The sequence below is a fragment of the Diceros bicornis genome, chromosome 3 (assembly GCF_020826845.1).
Source record: "Diceros bicornis minor isolate mBicDic1 chromosome 3, mDicBic1.mat.cur, whole genome shotgun sequence".
NCBI lineage: Eukaryota > Metazoa > Chordata > Mammalia > Perissodactyla > Rhinocerotidae > Diceros > Diceros bicornis.
This window is the reverse complement of record NC_080742.1, coordinates 83,850,274-83,877,256: the sequence shown is the minus strand read 5'-3', so window position 1 is coordinate 83,877,256 and position 26,983 is coordinate 83,850,274. Positions and strand designations below refer to the sequence as shown.

General features: G+C 45.0%; 1 protein-coding gene across 5 annotated transcripts in view; it reads left to right on the top strand.

Moving 5' to 3' along the window:
* Nucleotides 1–2,111: 2,111 nt before the first annotated feature.
* The window catches only part of LOC131397738 (solute carrier family 23 member 1-like), a 48,915-nt gene continuing 24,043 nt past the window's right edge, over nucleotides 2,112–26,983 (top strand). For 3 of the 5 annotated variants that reach the window (XM_058530806.1, XM_058530803.1, XM_058530798.1), the window contains exons 1-4: nucleotides 2,112–2,346; nucleotides 7,185–7,331; nucleotides 10,047–10,204; nucleotides 22,985–23,144. In XM_058530806.1, coding sequence (XP_058386789.1) covers nucleotides 2,305–2,346; nucleotides 7,185–7,331; nucleotides 10,047–10,204; nucleotides 22,985–23,144 — 507 coding nt within the window. In that variant the 5' untranslated portion in view covers nucleotides 2,112–2,304. Of the gene's footprint in view, nucleotides 2,347–7,184; nucleotides 7,332–8,560; nucleotides 8,629–10,046; nucleotides 10,205–13,915; nucleotides 14,058–22,984; nucleotides 23,145–26,983 lie in introns of those variants that run through there. The other 2 variants (XM_058530821.1, XM_058530814.1) reach the window with 2 other exon arrangements.

The window sequence follows — 26,983 nt, the reverse complement described above, 5'->3', positions numbered from 1 at the left end:
GGCAAAGCCAAGAAAGGCAGGACTTTCAGTGTGGGGAGGGCAGCGTCTTGGAGAAGTCCCTTTCTTCCGTGTTGCCCCAAAAGGTGACAGAGAAAAGAGATATCCAACATGAACCCAACTTTGCCCATGCCCGCAGGTCTGTGAGGGTTGGGGGGTTGTGGTGGGCAGTGCAGGCAGCCCCCTGCTCTGATCCTCACCAGCCAGGCCCTCCTGCAGCAAGGAAGCTTGTGCTGCTCGCTGCCGAGATCCATGTGAATGTTGGCACCTGCTCTCTGTCCTCACTTTGTAACTTGCCCAGCCCAGGGAACCACACATTTAGTGTGTTCAGGGGAACCCAACAGACACAGGAGTCCATGCTCTCCTGAAGCTAAGCAGTCTCACACTCACTTCTGAGGAGAACTTGGGGCCCCTGGGATCTATCCTTGTAGAGGATCCACGTTTCCTCTCAGGAATGGTGTGGGGAAGCCCCTCTGTGTCCACGCTCTCTGGACCATCTCCCCTGGAGCCTTGTCCTTCCATTCTCCAGACCCAGAGGGTTGCATGTCTCCATTCGGCATCTCCTTGACCCTCGCGGGCTGTGGAACAAGACTGTCTGGGTTTGAATCTCAGCTCCCGTGTTTGCTATGAGCCTCAGGCAGAGAGCTTAACCCATCAACGCCTGAATTTCTTAATCTATGAAATAAGGATGTGAATGCTAGTTTGTCGTGAACATTAAATAAGATAATACAAGAAAGGTGTAGCAAGTGTACACTGTTACATATTCAGTAAAATTAGCTACTTAGTGACCTTTGACTGTCTTCTGACCTTGGCTTTCTGTCACAGCCCAAATCAGGTCTGTCTTCTCCCTCATCAAACATCTCATTGTTGTTTTTTTCAGTGCTCCCTCTTGGACCAGCTCCCATTGATGTCTATGTGTGTCCTACATGTTTTTTGAACTTTGAGACCCAGTGCCACCCATTCCAGAATGTTACACCATCACGAGTAGCTAGTACTTGGCTTGCTTTGGACTTCATGCAATGGGGTTTATCAAGTTTTTTTGAGGAGAGCTTTTCAAGTGCCTTTGCAGAATTCGAGTAAGACTATGCCTTCCCGGACTTCTTTCTCTAAAGGGTGGGTTATTTGGGGCAGGCCTGGTGGTGCAGTGGTTAAGTTCGCGTGCTCTGCTTCGGTGGCCTGGGGTTTGCAGGTTCGGATCCCAGGCGTGGACCGACGCACCACTTGTCAAGCCATGCTGTGGCAGTGTCCCATAAAAAGTAGAGGAAGATGGGCACAGATGTCAGCCCAGGGCCAGTCTTCCTCAGCAAAAAGAGGAGGATTGGCGTCGGATGTTAGCTCAGGGAGAATCTTCCTCACAGAAAAAAAAAGAAAAACAATATTAAAAGGTGGGTTATTAGATGTTTCTGGGTGTTAGGGAGATAAGCACCTAAGAATTAGAAGCATTTTTTTTTCTCAGTCTCTCACCTGAGGCCTTTGTTCCCCCCATGGGCCTTAGTGGCTGCTGCTAGGTAACAGTAATACCCTTTCCCTCATTGATGACTTTATTAAAGCATCTCAGGGGCCAGGCTGGTTGGGCTATTTTTGAAATGCTTTCATTCCAGCTCAACCAGTCACTAGAAATCAGCTTTAGGGGCCAGCCCATTGGTGTAGTGGCTAAGTTTACACACTCTGCTCCGGCAGCCTGGGGTTCACGGGTTCGGATCCCTGGCGCAGACCTACACCACTCATCAAGCTATGCTGTGGAGGCAACTCACATACAAAAAATAGAGATAGATTGGCACAAATGTTTGCACAGGGCCAGTTTTCCTCAAGCAAAAAGAGGATGATTGGCAACAGATGTTAGCTCAGGGCCAATCTTCCTCACCAAAAAAAAGAGGAAATCAGCTTTAGAAAACTGAAAAGCCTCTTCAGCCACAGCCTCCCCCTCACCCCACTCCGTTCCTGTCTGTGGGAACTAGGCTTCCCCAAAGTGATCTCCTGCCACACCACACCCAGCCAGGCTGTGCCCTGATTTGTTGCTTTAGTGTCACGGGATATCAACTTCTCTGCAATTACCCAAACTTACCAAATTATGACTGGAGAGGGCCGGCGGGGTTGGGGGGGGTGAGGGGGGACGTGGGCGGGAGTCTGTTGCAGATCCACAGACAGGGCCTGGAGGCCCCACCCTCCCCAGAGCCAGGCCCCGGATCCCTGTCTGTCTCTTTTATTATTTTGGCAGGCGTTGAGAAGTTAATCTTTCTCTACTGGAGCGGCTTCCCTTTTTTTTCACCCTGAGAGGACGCCAAAAGGAGGAGACCTCAGGTTGCCATGAACTCTGCCGTGACCACCAATGAGGACCCTGACTTCTTGGTGAGTGCTGGTAGAAGAGAGAGGGAAAGAGAAGAGGGGGGCAAGCAGAAAGGAAAAAAGAGACCTGGAGGGGAACCCAGCAGAGAGTCCTAAAGCCCTGATTCATCATTAGTGCTAAGGACGGTGGCTCACAGTCTAGACGAGATTTTAGATGATTACACGGGGGTGGCAGCTGCCCTCCCAACCTGGTCACCCGAGGCAGAGGCCGCTGTGCTGAATTACAAAGGACTGAGGAGGAGCTGGAGCAGCTGGAAGAGCCTCTGCTTTACGTTTACTCTCAGGTTGGTCTCTGTTGAATCTAAATATTTGTTTTCCAGGTTCCTCACAATTTCTTTGCTCAGAAGCCCTTTCTGAAGCAAAGCAAAGGGAAAGAGAGAGGGAAGCAGAGAGAGAGAACTAATGTTTACTGAACAACTCATATGCCCCAGGCACTTTATACACTTAATTTTCTTCCTTCCAAGCCAGTGGAGCAGGCACATCTGTTTCCATTTGACCGATGAGTCAGCTGAGGCCCAGAGGAATAGTCACAGTAACCCGTCTGGAGGCCTCGCTAGCTAGTCCTGGCCCCAGCACCTCTCCACCCTGTTCTGGCCACCTGAAACTGACAGGGGAAACTGAGCGGAGGCCCTCTGTTCTTGCCACTCCCACCACAGCTGGAAAGAGCCCCTCTGCACCAGGCCAGGGCTGTAGCCCGAATGCGGCCCAGCAAGGCCTCTGTGGGACAGGTGCCACCTGTGAACCTGGCCTGGGTTCCCAGAGCTGTCCCCTTGAGCCAGGTGCCAGACCCTGCCCACTGCTAGTCAGCCTTCTGGTAAAGGGGCCTTGGCCATGTCTTCTGGAAAATTGTGGGAGGCACCTGCGGGAATTCTCCTTCCTTCTCTTCAGAATTCTTCCTGCCACTACCTCATGGAAGCAAAACAAACAAACAAGAAAAATCTTGGGAAATAAGCTGAAGACTCTATTTTCTGAAGGCTGGGATGTTTCCCACATTTGGGGCTTACTGGAAGCCAGTTGGGGAGCGGAGGTGTCTGGGCACGAATCCACCTCCCCTTCAGTGGCCTGTCTTCTCTTCGTTTTCCTCAAAACCTCGGTTTCAGCATCTAGGTTAAGAAGTCACTTTTCTGAGATGTTTTTGGTTTTCACATGCGTGTTGCTCTGCTAGAACCTACTAGAGAACATGAGGAAGACAGCTTATGGCCCAGCTAGGGGAAAGCAGGGTACACCAAAAATATTTCTGATACAAGGGAGAAAATGGTAAATTACATAAGAGAGAGACAAAATGTGCTGGGAGTACAAGGGAGAAAAATCACACGGGGGTGCGGGGTCAGGAGAGGTGATGGGGGAAGAGACACTGAGCTCCTGGAAGCAGGGAGTGGGGAGGGGAAGCAGGGGGATGGAGTAGGGAGCACAAGGTGAGCGAAGGCTCTGAGGCAGGGTAATTGAGGTCACATTTGGAGAAACCTGGAGGATTCCATTGGCTGGAGCCAGGGGAATGGGAACGTTAGGAAAGGAACCTAGAGGGGTGGGTGGGGAATGAAGGCTGTGTGGGGTATGGATGGAGTCAGAGGGGCAAGTGCTCCATCGCCCCCAGGAACTCCCCCTTCCCACTGCTGCTCTCCCTGCACCAGGGTCTCCTCCTGCTCTGCTCATCTGCTCCAGGGAGCTGGAGGGCTGTATGCACAGGGACGCACCTGCAGGCAACTGCCCTCGACTCCAAAAGAGGACAGTTCCATTCTCCCATTTACAGCGGGACGTTGGACAAGCCATGGACCCTCAGGAGCCTCAGTCTCCTCACCTGTAAATTGGGGCTGATACGATGGTGGTGAGAATCAAATGAGAGGATGCATTGGAAGCTCTTTGTAAACTGTAAAGCTCTATAAAATGCCAAGGCACATCCAAACACCTCTTTTGATCAAGTCTTTCGATGAAATTACAGCCCAGGTGTTGAGTTGATAGACTCACCTCCAGAAGAGAGCTGTGGGCTCTCTTCTCACCCCAGTGCTCACTGGCAGGGAAGCTTCACTGAGAATCCATTCTTCCTCCACAAAGGGGCTCACAAGCTTCCATCTGCCGCTGTGTGAGTCACACACGCAGACTCCTCCCGGCCAGGGATTCTCCTGGGAGAAAAGCACCTCCCAGATCCAGATATGCCCTGAGATGGGACAGCTCCCTCCTCCATCTGAGAAGCGCTGCTCTCACATACCTTTGGGGCGTCACTTGTTTCTAAGTGTGTCTTTAATATGCTAATGATTCATCTCTGACCCACAGGAGTCTTAGCGCACCGTGTACCTGCTTGCTGTATTTTTTGCCCCATCTCTTTGCATAAGTGACATGAGGTCACCAGGTCTACCAGCCATGGCTGATGGCCTTCCCAGAAGTCACACACCCTTATCAGAAGAGGAGAACCAGCTGTTCTCAAAGAAGACAAGATTTTCCCAGCTCGAAGTTCTAAACAATTGTTGTGTGTGTGTAGGGCCTCATGCAAGGTCAATTTCCCAGATAATTGTTTTAAAGCAGATGCAGAAGTGGTTTCCATAACCTTCAGAAGGTCCAATTTGATATCCAGACAGAACTTAGGACAGTAAGAGGTCCTCAGGCTGGGGACAGTCTTTGAGTCATTGGCTCCTATGAGGAAAAACACCAGACGGTCCAGAACCAACAGTTCCCCCCAGTCAGTGTTTCCCTCCCTGTCACCTTCCTGAGAATTCTGAGAGATCCTGAGAGAGGGTGTGAGGTGAGCCTGTCGGCAGAACACACACAGCTGTACCAGCCACAGCCCTGTGAGCTCACGCATGGGCACACACAACAGGATGCCACATACACTGCACACACTGGAGTCTTCCTGTATCCTTGCAACCATCCAGATTTAGATGGGGAGACTGAGGCTGGGAGAGGTGAGGTGATGTGCCTGTGGCCTCCAAGCAGGGGACTGACAGACCATGTCAGCCCATCTTCAAACTGCATGCTCTGTTGTTCTGTGTAGCCTACGGAGAGTCAATCAACCAACCAACCAATCATTCAATCACTCTCTCTTTCCTTCTCCCTCTCCTCTTTTCCTCAACCTGTTTTTCCTCTGTTGCCCTCACTGATTCCTCAATACATTCACTAAAAACTCATGACAAGTGCTCAGGGGCCCAGAGTTCCTTCCCTCCAGCATCCTCCATTCTATCTTTGACTGGGCTTAACCTCCTTAGGCGAAAACAACTTTCCTGTGCAACCCAAGTACCGAGCAGCATCGGTACAGCTCTCTGCTCAGAATTCTAAATAGGATAAGAATGATGTTTCAAAAGAGTTCCAACCAGTTAGTGAGGGACTTATTAACAAAAATTACTGAGAAAAATTCTCTATAGTCATCAGTTTATACATTCGTTCACTTATTTCATCAGTCAACAGATAGTTACATGAGCACTAACTGTGCCGGAGATGGCAGTAGAAACTTGATGGTCTTTTGGACAAGGAAATGTTTTGGGCTGGGGTAAACATGTTCATGGTGTTGTAGGAGCCTCTGAGGAGGAAAGGCCTAGTTTAGTTGAGGCTGTGGTTGGGTGAGGTCAGGGAAGGCTTCCTGGAGCAGGTGAGGGATGCATACTTCAAGGCATCACTAAATAGATGAGCAGAAGCAAAAGTCTTACACTGGTGTTTTAGGACCTAAATGTTAGAAGATTAATGAGCAAACACTGTTCAGAACCCCAGGAACGAAATGACTCTGCAGAGCTGTGCTTGGCTGGATCAGTCAGCCCACTGTCAGCAGAGTGACCATAGCCCTGGGCTCCCCCGGCTGCCCGGAGGCTCAGTGCGCTATGCCACGCCTTCCCCATGTTCAGTGATGTGGACCCCAGAGGTGGCACTGGGAAGAAATTAGCATCAGCGTTTGCTAATGCTCTAACCCAATGGAGGAGGTGGCCTGGCTTCCTGTGTCTCCACACAGGAGACGGGTTGGTCTACCTGCCCACCTCCCCACGACAGGCAGCACTGTCCCTAGTTAGGACTTCCGTAGTGGGAACTGGTGAATACTCAAAACAGCAGTTTTTAACTGGAGGTGATTTTACCCCTCCTCTACCCCTCCCCAGGGACATTTGCAATGTCCAGAGACATTTTTGTTGTCACAACTGTGTGGGAGGGGGTGCTACTGGCATCTGGTGGGTAGAGGCAACAGATGCTGTTATCCTACAGTGCACAGTAATTCAAACTTAATTTTGGTTAAACTGGTAGGAATGTAAGTTGGCTATTGCCCCTAGAGCATTCTGTATGCACTGCACTCATTTACATTTGTGTGTGACATTTATCCATTCATTCGGTCTACACTGAGCACAGGGACTGCTCTGGAAGCTGAGGCAACAAATAAGAGTAAGGCACAGTCAATGCATTCTAAGAACTCACGACCCAGCAGAAGAGATGGACAAGGAAACCGTCCATACAATAACCATGCTGTGGTGAGGGCTTTGGCAGATGTAAGCACAGAGCCTGAGGGCAGCTACTCCATTCTGGGGCCAGGATCCCAATTTATCTGACTGTTTGGGAGGCAAACCTGCCCATGTTCTGACCTTAGAGTTGGCCCCCATCTCCTCCTGCACAAAGCTGCTTCTCTGCCAGGGCTTCAGGCAAGACATCCATGCCTCTTGCATGGCCCCAGACTTCACACAGAGGGCCTGTGCAGATGTATAATATAGAAAATCACTGCTCTTTTGATTCTGGACCTGTAAATCCCAAGCCGACCAAGAGTTGTCCCTGTCTCATTGCCTCTTGCCTCTGGAAGGCTGTCCATCAGTGTGGTTGAAATCTGGAAGTCCATTTGATTCCTTTGGAAATGTCCAGATGTGTCCTTCTCTTGTTCTTAGCAGAGGGATGACAGCTTGCTCAGCTCCCACGATGATGGCCAAGGCAAGAAGAAGGATGGCCAGTCAGGGAGTCCCAGCAGCAGCCAGCTGGCCTATAGCATCTTGGACATCCCACCATGGTATCTCTGCATCTTCTTGGGGATCCAGGTAATGCCACCCAGCAAACACTGTGTCCCAAGAGGCTCTGTCTCAAAAGCCACATCAATACACAGCCAGGTCAAATTAGTCAAGATCCACGACTTCAGTTGCTGACATTGTTGTCTTCCATGTAATGACCTCTAGGGGAACTCAAAGCTCCTCTGGTCTCTCTTTCTGTCCAGGAGTTTGGGGATGGGGGAGGAATTAGGGAGGATTCTCTCTCATGCTTGGCTGATAAGTCACATCAAGGACACCAATTGGACCATTGTTTTTTTTTTTTTTTTCCCTAGATACCAATTTTAATTTATTTGATTGACAACAACTAAAAAATTTGATAACAAATGCTTGGGGAATTTTGAGAAAGAAGCACTCGCCAACACTTTTGTTGGAATGTTAGTTGGTGCAATCTTTCTGGATGACAATTTGGTGATTTCTATCAACTTGTAAAACATATACCCTTTCACCCAGTTCCCAATGCTTAAGAATTTCCCTCTGGATGAGCTGACAAGACTTGTTAAGATAAGTACAAAGAAGTTCTTGTAACATTATTGGTAACAGTAAAATCAAAACACGCAACAAACAAACAAAACCCTAATAACAACCAAAATATTCACCATAGGGAAGGGGGTAAATAATTGTGGAACATCCTAAAAAATGACTTTTTTATGCAGCTCTTAAAAAGAAGATATATTTACCTTACAGTTAGGGAATGTTCCTGTAAGATATATTAAATGAAAGAAACAAAGTAGATAACTGTGTATATGTGATCTTTTTTGTATTAAAAACAAACAAAAAAGAGACATAATGGTAGAAATAAGTATATGTAGTAACTTTGTATATTTTGAAGGATTCACAAGAAACTATTAAAGGTATTTAGCCTTGGGAAGAAGAACTAGGAAAGGTAGGGTAGCTTTCAGCTTTCATTTTTTTATTCTGTAACTTTTTATAGCATGAATTTTCTAATTTCATAGTTGTGTTTCTTTTACTATTACAAACTGTTCCATATGGAATAGCAGGGATGTGGTACACATTTTTGTTTGCTTCTTTGTGCTTTTCTATAAAATAAGAGCAAATGTCATACTTTTATTAAATTATTATTATGAGCTAGTATAATGGATATTGTAGATATTTTCTCATGAAAGGATGTTGAATTTTGTCAAATGCTTTCATCTGTTGAAATGGTCATATGATTTTTATCTTTCATTTTATTAATGTGCCTTATCATATTTATTGATTTGCATATGTTGAACCATCCTTGCATCCCAGGGATGAATCCCACTTGATTGTGGTGTATGATCCTTTTAAGGTACTGTTGAATTCAGTTTGCTAGTATTATGTTGAGAATTTTGCATCTCTATTCATCAGGGATATCGGCCTGTAGTGTTCTTTTCTTGTAGTGTCCTTATCTGGCTTTGGTATTAGGGTTATGCTGGCCTCGTAAAGTGAGTTTGGGAATGTCCTCTCCTCTTCAGTTTTTTGGAAGAGTTTGAGGATTGGAGTTGATTCTTTTTTAAATGTTTGGTGGAATTTACCAGTGAAACCATCTGTTCCTGGACTTTCCTTTGTTGGGAGCATTTTGATTACTGATTCAGTCTCCTCACTTGTCGTTGGTCTGTTCACTTTTTCTGTTTATTTATGATTCAGCCTTGTTAAGTTGTATCTTTCTAGGAAGTTATCCATTTCTTCCAGGTTATCAATTTGTTGGCCTATAATTATTCATACTAGTGTCTTATGGTTCTTTGTATATCTGTTGTATCAGTTGTAACAGCTCCTCTTTCATTTCTGATTCTATTTGTTTGAGTCTTCTCTTTTTATTTTCCTTAGTCTAGCTAAGGGTTTGTTTATCTTTTCAAAAAGCCAGTTGATCTTTTCTATTGTTTTTCTGTTTTCTGTTTCATTCCTTACTGCTCTGATCTTTGTTACTTCCTTTCTTCTGCTGACTTTGGGTTTAGTTTGTTCTTCTTTTTCTAGTTCCTTGAGAAGTAAAGTTAGGTTGTTTATTTGAGATCTTTCTGCTTTCTTAATGTAGGCATTCATTGCTATAAACTTCCCTTTTAGAACTGCCTTTGCTGCATTCTGTAAGTTTTGGTATGTTATGTTTCCATTTTCATTTGTCTCAAGATATTTTTTGATTTCTTCTTTGACTCATTGGTTGTTTGGGAGTCTGTTGCTTAATTTCCACAAATTTGTGAATTTTCCACTTTTCCTCCTGTTATTGATTTATAGTTTCATATCACTGTAGTTGGAAAAGATACTTGGTATGATTTCAATCTTCTTAAATTTTCTAAAGCTGTTTTGTGATTTAATATATGATCTATCATGGAGAATGTGCTCAGGCCTTCCTGGTCAATGGTCCTGCCCTCACTGTGTGCCTTGTTATAATAATGAGCCTCTTGCCTTGTTCTTTTTCTTGAGGCCCTCTCTGTGGTTCCCGTCATGTCCACCTGGGCTGCTTTGGTTTCTCACCCAGGATATCTGCTCTCAGCCTAGGGTCCTGCTCAGGGTCTGCCTTTGAACCCCAGACCTTCTAGCTGGGTCCCTGCTTCTTGCTGCCAGGCCTCCCTAGATCCTACTGTTTGCCTGGATCTCTGCCTATCACTCATGGCCAGGATCCTCTGAGACCGGAGATGGAGCTCTTGGCTCTGGCAGTGGGAATGGGAATGAGGGTGGAGCAGGAAGCCACAGCATCTACACGCCTGTCTACTCTCTCTGCTCTGCCCACAGCACTTCCTTACGGCCCTGGGGGGGCTCGTGGCAGTGCCACTCATCCTGGCGGATCACCTGTGTCTGCAGCATGACCCCCTGACCCAGAGCTACCTCATCAGCACCATTTTCTTTGTCTCTGGCATCTGCACTCTCCTGCAAGTGTTTTTAGGAGTCAGGTAAGTAAAATCCTTGCCATGGATTCACACTTTTACCTGCCAGTGTATCAGCAAGTCTTGCTTGGCTTGTAGCAGGAGAGGCAGTTAGGAAGCTGGTGTGACATGATAGAGAGAGCACAGAGCCAGGGGTCAGAGCCTGGGTTCAAGTCCTAGCTTCAACACTTAGTGTCCATATTAGCTAGGATTCTTGATTGTGTAACACAAATCCAGTTTAATTTAGGCAAAATTTGTTCTTTATTAACTTATGCAATCAAGCCAAGAGAAAGGCAGGGTGCATTATGCATCAGGAACATGTTGAACCAGGGACTCAAATGCCACTAGGACTTTCTCTCCATCTCTTGTCTCTACTCAGGTCTGCCCCTAATATTTGTGAGACCCAGGGAAAGAGTAGAAATGGAGACCCACACACTCCATGTCTAAATATCAGAGAGTCATAAACCAAGCTTACAAGCTCTTAAATAAAATATGTTCTGGTCATCCTACCTGGAAGGCCAGGTGTGAATTTGGAATTCTCTGATTCCTTCAAGTTCTGCTTTGGAACAGGGCAGCATGGGGATGGCTGGCTCCCAGCCTGTGGCCTTCCCCCTTCTCTTCCCACCTCACGCTTTACTCCAGATCACAAACGGTCTCACATGCAAGAATGGTGACACCCCAACCTGCACATCCAAGTTCCATCCCCCCCCCCACACACACACACAACAGATTCCCCAAATGGCTGCCCCTTGGCCATCCTTGAGGCCTAGGAGTGTGTACACCAGCATCGTGGTCCACCTTCAGCAGGACAGACCTGGGCAGGAGGCCCAACCATGCTCTGGAAGAGGCTCAAGGCCATTTGGGCAGAGAATTCTTGGGATTCAAAGGAAAGGGGCACACAGATTTGAGGTGGGCATAGCCCGATGGCCCTGTAGTCGCCTCCCCAGAGGAGGCCAGAGTGGAGCCCTCTAGAGCATCGGGCTAAGTGCAGGCGGCTCTCCTTTCCTAGAGTGAAGGCAAGACTGTCTCTTCATTACTCTGCCAGAGCCTGTGCTTCATTCTCGCAGACAGGCTTCCTGCACGTGTCCATAGACAGGGCTGCTGGCCGTCCTCTCACTTACCCCTCCAAAGCAGGTGAGTATTGTTCTGGCTGGTCTCACACTTTAAAAATTCCAGGGAAGAGCTCTGATTGGCCCTGTTTAAGCCAAATGCCCAGCTCTGGACCCACCAGGGCAACTCCCATTCGGGAAGACAAGTTCTGTTCTGAGCAGGCAAGATAGCAGACGTTCACTGAACCAGATATGTGGTTTGGGATCTGTCAGAAAAGGCTCATGATAACATGTGCCCTGCTCCCTTACAGTCTCATTGAGATAATCAATTGTTATAGTCAGGTTCAATTGTTATAGTCAGCAGAATCACCTTTTTTCCCTTAACTATCAAGTCTTTTATGTTCATATATAAGCTGCTAAAATTAGCCTGAGTAAGATAGAGTCCTATTTCTCTGGAGCTGGCCTGTACAAAACTGTGAATGAAGCCTGGAAACATGTCTTTGGAACATTCCCCTCCTCATTTCCACACACAGTCTCATCACATTCTCCAACACCACCCCCGGCCCCACCTGGAGTCCACACAACACAGTAGCTCCCTTGGGTACCGTCTTCTCATGAAATTCCTCTCTGTCGGTCCTCCAGACCTTTCTGGCTCACCTCCCTCACCACAAATCTGTTAGTCCTGTATCTTCTTCCTCTCATGCTTATTTAGCATCTAGTCCAAGGACAGACCCAGGTTTTGTTCAGCCTGATGCTTACACAGTTTTTAGTGTCTCCTTTAAGAAAAAGAACACAGAATTATGAATATAAATCATGTACAAAAGAGAATATTATTAAATTGAAAAAAGAAAACAACAAATTACAAATTCTTAAAAGCAGATAAACACCACAAATGCCACCAATTCCAAAACAGCATGGTATTTTTATTCTTTAACTTTCTTGCAGTCCCCTGTAATACTTTTTTCCCCACATTTTGTGGTTACATACCCTTCAATCTCCTCTTCATTTCACAGAGAGAAGGAAAGATGATTCAGTCATTCCTCTAGCAGGGGTCAGTGCAAATCTGTTTGTTATTACTGCTAGTTGGGACGCAGTACCATGCCTTCACACGCAAACTGTAGATCTGCTGTAGATTTGTGCCCTACAAACACAGGACGTCTGACCAATTCTATGGTACATGATTCCTGTCAATTTTTTTTAAAGGCATGATGCATTTGTTATTGTATATGTTGCATTATTTAGTATGTTCCTGATAGGAGAAAACCTCCATTTTGCCTGCACATCAATGAGAACCAGACCTTCTCTGGTAATTTTGCATATCTGATGGCTGGCAAATTTGCCACAGACTAGCTTCTGACTCCATACATTTCAAACCTTGTTTGTCATCTACCACCCACATATGTCAAGTAGTGGGTGCCATAGGGCACATTCATATCATAATGCAATCTCTGGTCCTGCGCCTTCGTGACATAGAATGAGCTGGCACAGTGGGCAGTAGAGCGTTGCTGGAAACCAGATTACCCCAAGATTGCCAGCAATACATTAACTACGCATGGGTAGCTTAGTGATCTCAAACCATAAAATATATCCCACTACATTCAAACTAAATTTATCCTGACTCAACTCCCCCTTAGCCAGATCCTAAAAGTGCCCATAGCCTTTCAAATGCTGTCTGATGCAAGCGTCAGAGTTAGGGATGTGGCGGTGGAAAGAGACAGTAGTTACAGACAACTGTGGCTGAAACCTCTCAGTTTTGCAAATTTTACAAAAGTGTATGGCTAGTGAACACATTGCACGGCCCCTCGCTGGACTCTAGAAGGAGCCATGCAAGTGAGGGGCCCGTCACTGTAAATCTGCTTTGACCTAATCTGTGCCAGGCCTGTGCTCAGCCCTGGAGTTGCAGAGGAAAATGGAAAACATTCCCTACAGTGTGCTTCTGCCTGACCTGTCTTAAGAGAGAATGACTGGACAGGAAAAACTAATATCCATTGGTTCTTTATCAATTATCTGAATCAAGCCACACAGGTGTAGCCTGATAGGGGGTTGGCCCATTGTTTCCAGGACAGGCTGATTGCAGGCAGCATCCAGAGGAGAATATTCATTCCTACCACGGTCTTTTGCTAAATCAAGTCAAAGGCACTTTTCAAGGTGCTGGCTTTGCAAGTCATTCCCAGGAGCTATGCCGGTGCTTAAGTTCTCCCATTCTCCACTGAGGAGTGGGAGACTGGCGCCTACATCTTTGGCAGGTTATTTCCATTCTCCCTCTTCCTTCTTCTGTCACCATCTCTGTGAGCCAAGATTTCTTCCAAATTCCCCGTGAAGAACTCAAAGAGGTACAGAGTTTGATCTGGTCTGTCTCTCAGGCCCCTAAAATCCAGGACGCCTCCCTCCTTCCCAGGATTGGCCCCTGTAATGTCAGACACTGCAGGACCATTAGACAGGACTTGCAGCAACCTGCCTGGATTTCCAGGAGCCCCCAGCCCTGCCCTGGCCCCATGGAGAGTTACAAAGACAAAGCTCTTCTGGATGGGGGAGCCCCTCCCCTTAAACCTGAGATGGTGCTAATTATAATTATGGAAAAGCTTCGAGCTTGGAAACTGGAGGCCTGAATTCCAGTCCTGGTGTCTGTGCTATGGGAACTTGGACAAGTCATTGGCCCTCTCTAAGCCTCAATTTTCTCATTTGTCAGATGAAGGAGTTGAACTATATAATATCTAAAAGTCCCTTACATCTCTAATATTGTGGACACCTATCATGGTGACAAAGATGATGAAGTGCCATGTTTCAACTGGATAATCAGCAGTAAAACTGCCTGTGGGCCTAGCCTTCTGGTAAGTTCTGTGAGAAACACAAACTAATCAGAAGCTAGGGTTCCAAGAACTTACACCCTAATTAAACATGCAAAGAAAGAGGGAAATAAAATCATGCTAACATCATTAGACTAAGGTGGGGGTAGGAATACACTTGAGTTTGGTTCCGCCCATGAAAGTGGGCTTCCCTCTCAGATGCTAATGAGTAACTGCCTAAGATATTATAGATGGTAAAACCTAACTGACAGCTTATGACTCAAAGGCCAAGTAGATTTGATTGCCGGTTATCTGCTAACCAGGATTTTATGGTGTAGGTTTCTAGATTAAAAACAAAATGCTGATGTTGCAATACGATTTCAGAAGTGTTGGTACTTAAAAGTATGTTAAATAATCAAAAAGGGATGATAAGAGGCAATCACTGCTGCTTTTGATATAAGAGCTCACAAGCGCTGTGCCCAGTGTGGGGCAGGCAGCTGTAATCCTTAGCAGTGTGGATGGCTGTTCCCTGGTATGACTTTAGGGGTCTTGGGTGTGTCCCCCAATGGCCTTTCTCACTTAGGTGCTCACTTCTGAAATTCATGGAAGGGCATACTTCACCATTCATTGCAAAATAAGACGTTAAGTTTGAAAGGCAATCACTAGAGGAAATCAAATATTGGCTATGTGTAATTTTGGGTCTTAACTCCATCTCTGGAAGTATTCATGATTTTTACCTGGTAATTTGTTTTTCTGGAGTGGTTCCAGGTGATATGACTTCCTTTCCACGTTCCTGGGAATATCTCAAGTGTGGAGCAAGTACTCCTGCCACAAAGTGCACTCAGATGCCTTACGTTTGCTTGTTGACAGTTTTGCCTGAGTCAGCCGTGGCCTTGGTCCTTTTCGTCCACCAAATTCCCTGCAGGCCCAGCCCTGCCCTGCCCTAGCTCTGAGCCTGTCCCTGGTTATGCAGAAAGGCCATGCCTATTGCCAGAGGTGTGCAGCCACCTTTCTCCTGCCCTGTTGACAGCTAGGTGACCAGCTGTGCCATTGGAGCCCTGGCTGGAGCCGGAACAGTGGTGGCCATTGGGGTAGAAGAGTGACCTGGTGATCAGTCACATCAGAGGAGGGACAGGGGGTTGGTGTGTCCCAAAGAGGGGGCTGGTGCTTCTGCTTCCTGTGGGTTTAAGTTGGGTAGATATCTACAGGGAAGGACCCTGATGTGCTTTCCCACAATTTAGCAGGTCCTGACCTGCTTGGTGTAAAGAGCCCAGGAAAAAGATGAACAAGTGCTCTTTGTCCAAGAGTGAAGTAGGTGGGGCTCTTGGGGGGCCCAGGGTTTCTCACAACACAGTGACCCTTTTAAATTCAAGAAGAATTCATCAATCCCATCCTGCATTCCTGAGGTTCTGCTCCCCATCCTGACCTATTACAAAAAAAAGTCCCTGTGAGATTATCTTTTGCCCACTCATTGGATTGGCTCCAAGAAGGGAACATCAAAATGATGTCAGAGGTGAGGTTGGATTCCAGCAACTCAAGCTCCAGATGCATCTGTCCCCACCTGTGGACCTCTTCCCCATTTACCCACAAGCCCCCAAACTCCACATGGCCCCACCCCAAACCTCCTCACAGTTCCTATTTCCTGTTCCTCCTCATCCCCTCCAGGTTCCTGGGTGCTCAGGGCATATTGCCCTGCCTAGGGAGGCTTAATGCTCCCTCTCCTTTCTACCCCTGACAATATTTGCATTTATTTTCTCTTGGAGTCCTTGTGTTTCTGTGAAGAGGACCTGTTTTTGAATTTTTCCAAAGCCTTGAGAATTAAATTAGATAATGCACATTAAGTACTTAGTTCAGTACAGAAAATCTATTTTTCACTCCAAGAAAAGGATTGTACCATACACACAATTTTGCACCCTCTTTTCCTTTTTTAATAATTAAAAAAATTTAATTGTGGTAAAAACCACTCATCCCCCTTCTATAAATATATGCAATGCATTATAAATATCTTTCCATTTCAATAAACACACTTCTGTAACAGCACTTTTTAAAAAATGATCACTTAGTATTTCATATTCTAGAGTATATAAATATATCCTAGCTTGTTTAACCATTTCCTATTAGAGGACATTTAAGTTGGTTTGAGTTTTTCATGATTATAATAGTGACTAATGTAATTCATAATTATGAGAGGTATAAACATATGTATACTGATAATCATTTATCTAGTTAAAGGCAGAAAAAAGACTGGAAGAAATGTTAAAGGTTATTTCTGGGTGGTGTACGTTATACATGAAAGGTACATATTATATGTGTGCTGATAAAGTTTATCTGGTTAAAGATAAAAAAGACTGAAACAAAATGTTAATGATTATTTCTGTGTTGTAGAATTATGGTGACTTAAATTTATTAATTTGCCATTTATTTTTCTTCAAAGTCCATGTGTTACTTTATAACCGGGAAAAATGAAAACCACTTAAAATGTTTTTTTAGAAAAGTATCAGGGTGTGTTTCATGAGCCACCCCCTTTGATTCTGTGCCTGAGAGCCCAAGTCCAGTAGGCTGCCCATTACCATCTTGGAAGTTGGCTGGGAGCTATGGTTCAAGGACCCAGCTTTGAGAAGCCTTGAGAAGTTTCTGAGATTCTTCAACCTTTGTCACCTCACCTGCTTTTACCTTTGTTTCCCTAATCTGTTTCTCTGTGATGATCAGCATTAAAGCTCTGAAAAACAAAAAAGGGAAGGCATGCATGTCCTTGGGGCAGAACAGAAGGAAGGACTGGAGCAGAGGCCCCCAGCCAGTTCAGGGGCAGATGTCAAAGGCACACTTAGGGCGGTGGGTAGTCATGGGTTTAAAGAAGACAGATGGACAGGCTTCCCCTCCCCACCAGATATCTTCCCCCCTTTTCTTCTAGGCAGAGGCAAGCACTCTCATCCCTCCAAGCTGATTATTTACACATTTTCCTCCAAGTCTCTAACTAGCACACTTGTGTTTTAGGCATTACTGATTGAGGTGCTGATATCGATGACTATAATTTCTTTTTCTCTCACAGCCCACCCCCCCACCACATACAAACACACTTCCCATCCTCCTATTCTCCCACACTCCCAGCGCAGATCAATATTCTGTGCTCATGTTATGACTATGACGCTATTCAGAACTGAATCACAAAGTTCCTGTCCTGCTCAACTTTCTGTTTACCCTGGAGCTAATATCTTTCCTGTTTTTAATATAATTAAATTTCTATGTACTCATTTCTAATTCAATTCTAAACTCTCTGCCTGTTGTCTAAATCTCTTCTTAATAATTTCATTCACATCACATAGTCTCTCAGCTTCATCTTCTTGATGAACTGTCTCCTGGAGCCCTCTGACATGCTGCAATCTGGAACGGTTGCTGTCTATGCTCAGCTGTCATCCTGAATGCCTCTTCACCCTTATCCTGGGAATCCCTTTTATGTCAGTTCTCAAGTCTAGATCTCTTGTTCCTGTATCTTCCTTTTTTTTGGTGGAACACAATTATCCAGTAGCTTCCTGAGAGAGAGTACATGGGAGGCAAATTTTGTAAGACTTTGCGTGAGTGAAAATGTCTCGATTTTACTCTCACACTTGATTGATAGCTTGGCTGGGTATAGAATTTTAGGTTGGAAATAATTTTCTTTCAGAATTTTGAAAGCATTGCTCCACTGTCTTCTAGTTTCCAATGTGATTTTAAGAAGTCCAATGCCTTATGTCCCCTTCCTCCTTCTCTGCAGGATTTTGTACAGGCCCAACTTGTGCTGGGTTTTCTGTCTATTTAACATTTAACCAGGAGAGGTCTGTCTAGTCACAGTGTCTAACATACAAGATTGACTATGACCATCCTGTAGCTAAATCTAGTAGACTTCCTCTTAGTAATTTTCTGTCCACTGACCCCCACCCAGCTCCTTGGCTATAAATGCCCACTTTTCCTTGTTGTGTTGCAAGTTGAGCCTGATCTCCCCCACCACAAAACCCCATTGTAGAGCCCTCCCTTGAGTAAAGTCTGCCTTAACATTTTTAACAAGTGGTATGAATAGTATTTTCTTTAAGAAGAGTACATGAGAGCTCAGAGAGAAGGGTTAATTTCACAATACTGCTGAAAGGTTAGACGTTTCTGTTTTATGGGCCAAAATGGGACTACAAAGAGAGGAGAAAAATGTCCCATATAATCATTAGCATAAACCCTTCAAGTAGATTGTTCTTACCACAAGCTCTGTTGTCAGTTGTACTTATAAGAAACAGAGTGTTGGGGCCAGCTTGGTGGTGAAGCGGTTAACTTTGTGCACCCCGCTTCAGCGGCCTAGGGTTTGGGTTTGCAGATTCGGATCCCGGGCGCGCACCGATGCACCACTTGTCAAGCCATGCCGTGGCGGCATCCCATATACAGTAGAGGAAGATGAGCACAAAGGTTAGCCCAGGGCCAATCTTCCTCAACAACAACAACAAAAAAAGAGCAAGATTGGCATCTCTGTTAGCTCAGGGCTGATCTTCCTCACCAAAAAAACAAAACAACAACAACAACAACAAAGGAAACAGAGTGTTGCAGTTTGGCCCAGTGACTCAGACTTTCTGATCAGGCCTCCCCCAATTCCCAGTTGAATCCTGCCGCTGGCTTCCCCCCAGCATTAGTTTTCTCATACATAGACAATGCAGTATCACCCTACCCACCCTGAAGTACTCTTGAGATAACGATAGGAAAACACTGTGTAGATTGTAAAGAGTGTATAAACTTAGATGTTTATACACTTAGACATATAAACTTAGACACATTTCTGTGATTTTGTCAACCTAAAATACCAATCCTATCAGACTTTTAGGATACATTCCCAAGACTGCAGATTTTGACATTTTACCTGTTCTTAGAAAACATGCAAGTCATTGTTGTAAAGGAAAATGGTGAGGAGTTTTCTCTTCTTTGTACTTAAGCCAACAGATGAGATGGTGAAGGGTGGAGAGAGAGAATAGCATAGACAGAGAGAGTCTGCCCGTGTTTTCTATGGGATGTTCTCAGGGTGGCAGTGGAGATTTGCAGCCAGATTGCAATCCATCTGAACCCAGAATGGCTTTTTCTGCAATTGTTCGTGAGGCCAGCTGTGGGTGAGATGGGGTGGGGATGGGGACAAGGAATAGGTGGAAAATGAAATTGGAAGGTCTGAGTATAGAGTGGCGGGTGCTTACTGTATCATAACATATTTGTGAATCTCTGTAAATCCTGTCTGGAACAAGATGAAGTGTAAATCAAAAGCTAAAGTTAATACATAGCATTTTGGGACTTATGGGACATTATTAGAGCACTTCCTCCAAATAAATCTAACAAAAAAAGAAACAGAGACAGTGAGAGAGAGAGAGAGGATCTAAAATTGATCCAACAACAATACTAGAATGATAAGCTTCAAAATAATTAGTAGATCCAATAAAAGCAACTCCATCCTAGTTGTGACACATGATGTGACATCACATGAAGAGAGCCATGCATCAGACATTAACCCTTAACTATTCACACGAGCCCCTAAAGTAGATGGACACTGTCTACTTAAAGAACTGGAACAGAAGAAATAACACAGAGGAGTAAAGTGAAAGCTGTGAAGGGCTGTGCAGGTGAGGCTGTGCTGTCTGAGGGCTGAGTGGATGCCACAGAGCAAGGGGTGATTGATGCGGAGATGCAGCCTTGGACCCGCCCACGCACATGGATTCCAACAACACGAAAGAAAACAAGGATCATAGAAAACAAATCCTAGAGAACCAACCTGCAAGAAATGGGAATGCCAAACAACAGTATAAAACAGGCCCACACGGTAACATCTGCTATTTAGAGGAAACATTAAGAAAATGTCCTGATGTGGACTACCTTCTCAGGAAGTACCCATACATTTCAGAGAGAATAGTAATGACAATTACTGCTATTTATTGAGCTCTTCTATGCCCCAGGCACTGGGCTAAGCATTTACATATATTTTTTCTTCACAGCTACTCCTTAGGGAGAGTACTATTATTGTTATTTTATTGAAGAGGACACTGAGGTTTGCAGAAGTTGGGCAACATGCCTAGGTCACACACTAATAAGGTAGAGCCAGCTTCAAACTCACCTTTGGTCTACACCATGCTATTAATCAGTGTCATAGGGGAGTGATGACGAGTGAGGAGACCAAAGCACTCGTCCTAGTTAACTCTATGACCTTGGGCCCCAGATCCCCTATCCAAAAAATGACAAGGCCAGGCTGGATACCTTTCACAGGGCTCTTCTATTCTAAGATGTTGAGTTGTTTTAATCAACAGTCTGTGGTTTATGAGAGAGACATTTAAGTCAGAAGGTACTTATACAATAATAGTGAATCATGTTCATGGGCAAATTTTAAAAAAATGGAGTTGCCATCATGGTAGCAGATGAGATTAATATGAAATTTAAAAAACCACTGAGATACACATTAAGGTTATCATCAAAGGTAAGGGATATGCTGAACAACGAAAGCCTAGTAATGACTCGGAGTGCTTATATCCCAAACATGTTCCGGGAAAGTGTGTAACAGAAAACCTAACAGACATGCAGGAAATATATGTAGATCTGTCTGTCTATCTATCTATCTATCTATCTATCTATCTATCTATCTATCTATCAAAAGGGTACCAATAAGAAGTTACAGGAAAGAAATGAGAATGCCAACGAAATGAGGTGAGGAGAGAGAGAGGAACGAATGGAATTGGAAGGTCTGAGTATAGAATAGTGGGGGAAGAATTTATTGATACATTGTGTGAACCTAAAGGTAGGACATGATAATACACTGAAGCAAATAAATGGAAAAAAATTCATCTTGCTCTTGAACATAAAAGGTATAGGCAGAAAGTCCATATCATATTATCCCGACTACATGTAATAATCTTGAAAGAAAATAACACAAACATAGCTAGAAAAGTGCTCAACTACTTGAAAATTTTGAAATACTCCCTTAAATAATTTCTGAGTTAGGGACTCATTCCTGCATACAATAACAGAAAACATTTTTTAAAAATGAAAATAAAGCCCTCATAAGAATTGTATAAATATATTTTGACAGTATCCAAATTCTGTGTAATGAATAGACAGCTTATAGGCAAGGAAAAATAGACAAGAAGTCACATGAATGAGTGCACATCTTTATGACTTAATGAAATGCAAATTAACATTTGTTAGGGTTTCATTACATGCCTGTTAAACTGAAAAAAAATAATAAAACGACAAAACCCAATGTTGGCAGGTTTTTTCTGGCACTAAACTCAGTGCTGGAGGGATGGAAAAGAAAAATAATGACTCTCTGCCCTTGTGGAACCCAGTAATACTGAAATGGGGCAGTGGTGGCATACTAATGTGGTGGGGTGTTTGTAAGAATAGTCCTAAGGTGTTTAAAGCAATCCCTGAGTGTCAGTTACTATAAATGGTTAGTTTGTTAGTACAAGGGCTAACAGAGAAATGTGTACCTAGAGGAGAAGTGGGACTTTTGTCTCACTCACCGTAGAATCTCCAACACCTGGTACCCAGTGCCTGCCACACAGCAGATCCTCAATAGACATCTGTTGCATGAATGAAATGTGCGTAGAGAATTATAGCAAAAAATTACAACACAAGTCCTATGTTATGTATTCTCTGGTTATACCCTCATACAAAGCATTCTATGTTCATTTTAAAAGCTCAAAAGGCATTTTGCAATGATATAAGTATAGCATCTTTCCCTTCTCTGTCAAGATACTTAGATTCATAATTTTTAAATTAAAAAAGTTACTCACACATACTCATACCACCACCCGTGTGTTCCTGCCCTGTGTGTGCAGTGTATTCCATTCCATTTTGGAGCGTTATGGGTCTGGATTTATGAATCTAGGTCAGTTGTTCTCAGCCCTGGCTGCACACTGGCCTCACCTGGAGCTTTGTGCACTCCCCGTACCTGGACGCACTCCTAGACAAGCCCTTGAACTTATCTGAGGGTGATGCCCAGGCATCGCCGATCCCAGTGTTCAGCTGGGACACAAACGCCACTTAGGCAGCAAAACTCTTCCATGCACTTTCCATTTTATTACATAAAATGTGTTCAGTCATTGTCAAGAATAATCCTTTACGCTGTCTTCATGGAATCCTGAGTTCAAAAATACCCTGCTAGTATGGTTAAGAAAAAGTACCGGACCAGGGTGGGCCATAGTGACAAATACAATCAAGAGGCTGAGGTCTCTCTGTTCCACCCCTTCCCCCTCAAATTCTAACATCCAGGTCGGGCAGACTTGATAGCTTCTGACCCTCTAGTAAGAGAGGCTTGTTGGAGGTTGACTTGTCAGGCTGTGTTCACCTCGAAGAGAAGACAAGGCAGGGAGGCACTGCTAGAAGTTCTCACAGAGGCCAGAGTGAGACACCGACCAGGAGTGAGTAGGGCCTGGATGGGGGACACGCCCTGAGAACAACCTCAGTCCTATTCTGTCCATGTGATAAAAAGGAGCCTGAAGGTAGCGGTCTGGGACTGCTGTTCATTTTTGAAGACACAAAGGAATCTGGCAACCCAGACTCCAGGCTGTGCATCTCTTGTCAGTGGGGGAACTCCACATCTGTGAGCTGTGCTTTGATCTTCGGTCTGGGGAAGATTCTCTGGTACTGGGGAAGACAATTTCACCCACTAACTGTGTTCACTGAGCTCTGTGCTGTCTCCAGATCTTTTCCCAGCACCTGACTCTCTCTTCCTGGGCTTGCATCTCCAGGACTGGGGTTAGGTCTGCTTGTCTTTCCCCTCCCCACCTCTCCTACCTGTCCAAAGTTTAGGAGAGTTCATGGGTCTGACTTGGAGCTTGGCAGGAGTTCTTTGTAAACTGAGGATAACAGGGGTCATGTGTTGCCCGGAAACTGAGGTAGGACTTGGGATTAAAAGGCCCCCATCGGGGCCAGTGACAGACTAGTACTAAAGAGTCTTATGGGTAACGGCATCATTTCCCCTCCTCCAGGCTGCCCATTCTCCAGGGAGGGACATTTGGTTTTGTGGCGCCCTCCCTGGCCATGCTCTCCCTTCCTGCCTGGAAGTGCCCTGAGTGGACACTCAATGCCACCCAGGTGAACACCAGCTCTCCTGAATTCACCGAGGAATGGCAGAAGAGGATCCGGGAGGTAATGGGGCAAGGGAGGTGGGTGGGAGGAATGGAGGGTACTCAACAGGGGTTCCCAAGTTGACTCATTTGTTCAACATTCATTGTTCAGCTCACTGCTGGGCAAGATTCCAGGCTTTAAGATACTGCTGTAGGTAAGTCAGACAAGGAACCTGCCCTCGTGGAGCTAAAGTTCTAGTGCGTGTATGTGGTGGGGCAGAGTGGGAAGGAGAGACAAATACTCCAATAAGTAAATAGAAAAGGAAAATCTCAGGGAGTTATAAGTGCAATGAAGAAAATAAAACAGGATGATGAGCAAGAGAGGGATTGGGGCTGCTGGGGTTGAATGGATGGAGAGTGAATATAGGTTTACTTGGAAATGCTCACATATTTCGTATTTAGTTCATAACCCATCTTAAACTTACACAAAAGTTCAAGCAACAAACCACGTCCTAATATGCCAGCATCACGGTAGGAATTGGCCACTTTCACACTGTTCTTTCCTCATTGTCCATCCAGTACAGCCCAGTATACTCTGGGTCCAGTTTTATTAGATGTGCTTCAGTTTGGAAGAATCAACTCTGGTGCTAGCACCCCTCATCCCAGACTGAAGATGTATCTAGAAATACTGCTAAGAAATCATTTTCTTATTTCCAACTTATTTTAAATGTAAAGGGCAAAGGAGCATTATCTGATACAGTAATTTGTCTGGTGACTCCAGTTCTTTCTGCCGCCATCTTTCTTTCTGCCCACTGGGAGCCCTTCTTAGTCCATTCCCTTGCCCTTGTTGGAGGAGGAGATTGTGAATCACTCTCAGCTATCCTTTAAATAGTGGGAAGTAAAAGTAACACTGTTAAACCCTCCTGTGTGTCCTTCCCCAAGGTACTTTCCAATTATTTAATAAGTATATTATCACTGGATCATCTCCATTGGTTAAGATGCATCCTGAGAACACCAGACTTTCCAATCTGGCCCATTAATACCATCAGAATTCCAACAAGCCAAATTAAAGTGATTTCTATTATTTCCATCTTGGGGAACATGACCAAATCCTTAGTCCTAGGAAAATAAGGCTTCTGTACCCTCTCATTTCTCAACCCAGCCTTTAGAAACTGCTCCACTGGTGACTCACTTTTGTGCCCCATGTTTAGCGCGATCTCACAGTATCCCAGCCTGGAAAGCCAGCCCTTCGTGCTTTTGTTATGCACATTTTGTTGCTTCAAGCACGTTCTGATTTTATAATAATTTCACTGCTTTTGTGAAGTGATATGAAACATGAAAAGATCAGTTGATATTATATTTCTTGGTCCACTCCTGTCCTGTTCAGGCTGTGAAAAGTGATCCTTAAGCAGTTTGATATATAAGTTGATCGTCATGTTGGTGGGCCATCTGGGTCACTAGTCTTCTATAGTAGTCCGGGCCAGGGCTTCAGTTGCAGAACAGGCAAAGCTCAGACCAGAAACACTGTCAATACCAGCTTAAAAAGATATTAAAACCTCCCATGCTCTTTGAAATATCCAGTATAGGCAGCCTGCCAGCTCTCTGTTAGGCCATACATCCTCATATTCTCCCACCAAAGACACATGTGCCCACTGCTGTTGGCAATCTGGATCATCCTGGGCAGCATAAGAAACTGCAGATGGAGATGAGAATTATGTTGTTTGTGAGTCCACGGGCACATGGCTTGTGGCCCAAGGTGTCATCTCGTGGGCCCTAGTGACTACATTCAAAATCATACTTACCTCCTCTTTTTAAGACTTGGGGGCATCAACAAGAACCACCAGTATTGGAGATTTGACTAGAAAGTCCTGTCCCACAAAAGGTGAAATTTTAATAGAGTTTTCTATGATCCACTTGCCAGACCCCACTGCTAGTCCATTGGCCACAGCCCACAAATCTATATAATTACGTAGGGATAATTCCAGGTATTTGTGTGTGCAGTCAGTCACATCACACGTAAGTCAGTCCACTGGCTGGATTTAGACATGCCTTACTTCTTCCATCAAGGTCCTTCTGTGGAAACATTATACTCTCCTGGTCTCTATCTTTCTCAGCCAGCTGAGCAGCACCTTTAGCAAGATTCCAACCAGTGCTTTTTGAACTCAAAGACTCACATAGTGGGATCCAAGTCTCTGTTGCTAGAGTTAGATTATCTTGTGAGGTAGAGTCCACCGCAGGGGAGAGGGGACTGTCACTTGCTTATGGACCCTATAAACCTTCCTGTGTAACTGCCTTTTCTTTACCTAAATATAGCTATTTCCCTTGAATCAGCAAATTTTGTTGATCAGTCCCTTCCTTATTTGAATGTCTTCCCGACATCACTCAAGATATGATTGGGATCTCTGACCTAGGAATTATTTGGTGCCATTTAGTAGTGGGCTAATCCAAACAGTGCCCAATAGCAGACTAGTTAGTAAAAGTCTTTCAAAGGGAGAGTGTGGGTTAGCTGCTCCAGGCCACATCCGCACCAAAAGCCTCAAAGCAGAGCTGAAGACCCCGGCTTCTATCCGGGTCAGTCCTCATTCAGCGTGGACTCCACCACCAACACTTCTGATTCCTCAGGGAGCACTGTGCTTGTAAGGACACAGTAGACCAGTCTGAGCCAGAACTTGTGAATCTCAGCCAGAACCTTCTGCTGTTCTTCCCTCTCCAAAACAGCTTTTTACATGTGCCTGTGCTCTGATATACAGTCCCAAAGGGCACCCAGATGTGGCTGAACTTCAATAATCTCATCAAGCCCTTGTGCTTCCTTCTTCTCTCAGGGTGGACCAGAGTTAACAGGGTTTTTATTTATTTATTTATTTATTTAATTTATTTATTTATTTATTTATTTATGTGTGAGGAGATCAGACCTGTGCTAACATCCGCCAATCCTCCTCTTTTTTTTACTGAGGAAGACTGGCCCAGGGCTAACATCCGTGCCCATCTTCCTCCACTTTATACGGGATGCTGCCACAGCATGGCTTGCCAAGCAGTGCATCGATGCACGCCCGGGATCTGAACCGGTGAACCCCGGGCCGCCGCAGCGGAGCACGCGCACTTAACCGCTTGCACCACCGGGCCAGCCCCAGCAGGGCTTTTTAATCTTTAAAGAACTTTTCCATATAGTCCCAGACAAGATATACTTAAGAATTTCACTTGACACGTTGGCGGGCCCTGCATTTTTGCCAGGTCGATTGGCCAATCTCAGAATGTTGTGTGTTGCACCACCTTTTCCCAATCAGGATGTACTTCTTCAGTGCAGCCTCCTGTTACTACATCATCATAGAATGAATCACAGAACACATGTGGTTTGTGGAGTGATCTTTTCATTTGTTTTTTTCTGTCCTCCAGGGAGCCTATACTTGGCTTTGGTTTATCCAAACTGAAACTAAGCAAAGAACGAGAAGCAGGGTTGCCTTAACCTGCTCTGCTAGATGCCAGGGGCGGGATTTCCTTTTCTCTCACCTCCTGAGAACTATAATTCCTTAGGCAAGAATCTATTACCTTCATACTATCCAAGAAGAAAGATCTGGCACGGTGGTTTGTCTCTTCTACCTAAGCACTCGCACTGCTCAAATCCTCCCTGTGTTCTAATGAAGTGTCTGCCTCCACCTCTGCAATGGCATGAACCTTCACCACATTCAGAAGCAGTTACCTTGTGTTCTGAGCACACTGGGCAACAGTCATGGCAAGGAATTTCCCTGGGGCTTGAACAGTATTAGCAGTGAGAGAGGATGTTTAGGGATACGGGCTGTGCTGCGCCTGCATTGAGCACGGCATCCCCAGGGACAGACACACCCATATTTCCTTTAATACGTTTCCTGTTTACTTTTGTGTTTGTGATACATGCAGTCCTCCAAAGCAGCAGTCAGCAAACTA